The sequence below is a fragment of the Vombatus ursinus genome, unplaced genomic scaffold, assembly GCF_900497805.2.
Source record: "Vombatus ursinus unplaced genomic scaffold, bare-nosed wombat genome assembly UNPS02010219.1, whole genome shotgun sequence".
In the NCBI taxonomy this organism is placed as follows: Eukaryota; Metazoa; Chordata; class Mammalia; order Diprotodontia; family Vombatidae; genus Vombatus; species Vombatus ursinus.
Window position 1 is genome coordinate 3255147 of NW_020949997.1, and position 1988 is coordinate 3257134.

Consider the following 1988-nt stretch of genomic DNA (forward strand, 5'->3'; position numbering starts at 1 on the left):
TTTAAAAGTGTTTCGTGCGTACATTTTTTTCCCCTTGGAGAATCGACCATTAAACATTTATTAACACACCATTGTGTTAATACTCTTAAATTTCAGAAGGCAAAAACAGGTTTCCCGCCCCACTTCTCCCAGGCTAGGTCGAGGAGACTACAATTCCCGGCATGCTACGGGAATAAGGCCGGTACTCTTGGGTGCCCAGATCAGGTGACAGGCAAAGCCCCGCCCTCCGGCCGGCCTGGCCCCGCCTCCTCACCCTCCCTCTCTCCCTTGGGCCCCCTCCTCTCTGGTCAGCCCCGGCAATTTGCCCTAGTTGCTGGAGACGGAAGCCGAGCGGGAGCGCTGGCTGCGGCGGCGCGGAGAATGGGGGACTCCAAAGTGAAAGTGGCCGTGCGGATCCGGCCCATGAACCGGCGCGGTGAGTGGAGGGGTAGGGAGAGGAGGAGGGGACGAGGGGGGAGGGGGCCAGGGGCTCTCCTCTATGCGTTCTCTCGCTGGGCTCTCGGGCGGGCGGCAGGTGCTCTAGGCGCCCTGGCCCCCCGTCCGGCCCGGATCCCGCCCCCCTCCCCGGAGCGCCACGTCCTGCCCTGGCCGGGCTGCCCCTTCTCTGAGCTGCCCCCTGCCCTGCCCCGCCTCGCAGGGGTCCCCTTCCCTCCCTCTCCTCTGTGCTCTCTCCATCTCCCACCTCCTCCGTCCTCTCCCCCTCCTCCTCTTTCTCCTCCTTCTTGTCCCTTCTCCACCCCCATCTTCCACCTCCCTCCTCCTCCTCCTCCTCCTCCTCCAACTCTCTCTTAAGTCCTCCCTTCTTTTCCGTGCTCCTCCTCCACCTCCCCGCTCCGTCCTCCCTTCTTCTCCTGTTCTGTCCTTCCTTCTCCACCTCCTCCTCCTCTATCCTTCCTCCCTCTTCCTTCACCTATCTCCTCCTTCCTCCTTTTCCTCCTCCACCTTCCTCTTCCTCCACCTCCCTCTGTCTTCTCTCCTCCTTCTCTTCTATCTTTCTTCTCCCTCCTTCTCCCTGCTCCTTCTCCTCCATCTCCTTTACCTCCCTCCTCCAGAAGCCAACATTAAGTGCCCCATGTGTGCCAGGCACTTGTGCCCTAACTAGTGATACCAAGATAAAAAGGGACAGGGCCCCTGCCCTCTGGGAGTTTATTGTAGATGAATGTGCTCAGATAAGCCTCATCTCAGGTAAAGGATTGATGGAGCCGAAAAGCGGGGTGGGGTGAACAAGTTACTAAGTCAGAGAAACATTTATTAAACTGGTATGTGCTGGGCGCGGGGCTCAGCGCTGGAGTACACAAGCAAAAAAACCCAAACCAAACCAAACTGTAACAAAAACTCCTGCCCCTGCTCTCAAGGAGCAAGATGGGAGAGAACAATTAAAAGTGGGAGTGGGGAAGACACTCCAGGAAAACTTTCTGAAAGAGATGGCGGGGTAACTGAGCCTCAGAGAAGGAATTTCTCACGTTCGTCAGTCAGTCAGCTAGTATTATTAAGCTATGATATGCCAGATACTGTGTTAAGCGCTGGGGATACAAGGAAAGGTAAAGACAAGTCCCTGCTTTCAAAGACTTCAGAGTCTAATGGGAGAGACAGCATGCGAACAGCTGTGTACAAACAAAGTGTGTACAGGGTAAAGTGGGAGTATTCTCAGAGGGAAGCTACTAGGAGGCAGCTGCTGTTATCCCCATTTTACAGTTGGGGAAACTTAGCAAAACAGATTAAGTGATTTGCAGAAGGTCACACAGAAGGATATGATCTCAAGTCTTCCTTATTTCTTTATTCTAAACCCAGTTCTCTTTCCTCCCTCCCATCTAGCTGCCTTTGCTTAAGGAGTAAAACAGGGAGCCTTCCTTACTTTACACTTCTTTGTAAGATTCCATCTCTCTGGGAATCCCCCTCCCTTTAAATAATAACAATAACATGCCTCTGTAGCAACATATATGTGTGTGTGTGTGTGTGTGTGTGTGTGTGTGTGTGTGTGTGTGTGT

General features: G+C 53.8%; 1 protein-coding gene across 1 annotated transcript in view; it reads left to right on the plus strand.

Moving 5' to 3' along the window:
- The first annotated feature begins 305 nt into the window (after window positions 1–305).
- KIF13B (kinesin family member 13B) overlaps window positions 306–1988 on the plus strand; it is a 246338-nt gene continuing 244655 nt past the window's right edge. The window contains exon 1 of the mRNA XM_027853795.1: window positions 306–415. Coding sequence (XP_027709596.1) covers window positions 361–415 — 55 coding nt within the window. The 5' untranslated portion in view covers window positions 306–360. The remainder of the gene's footprint in view (window positions 416–1988) is intronic.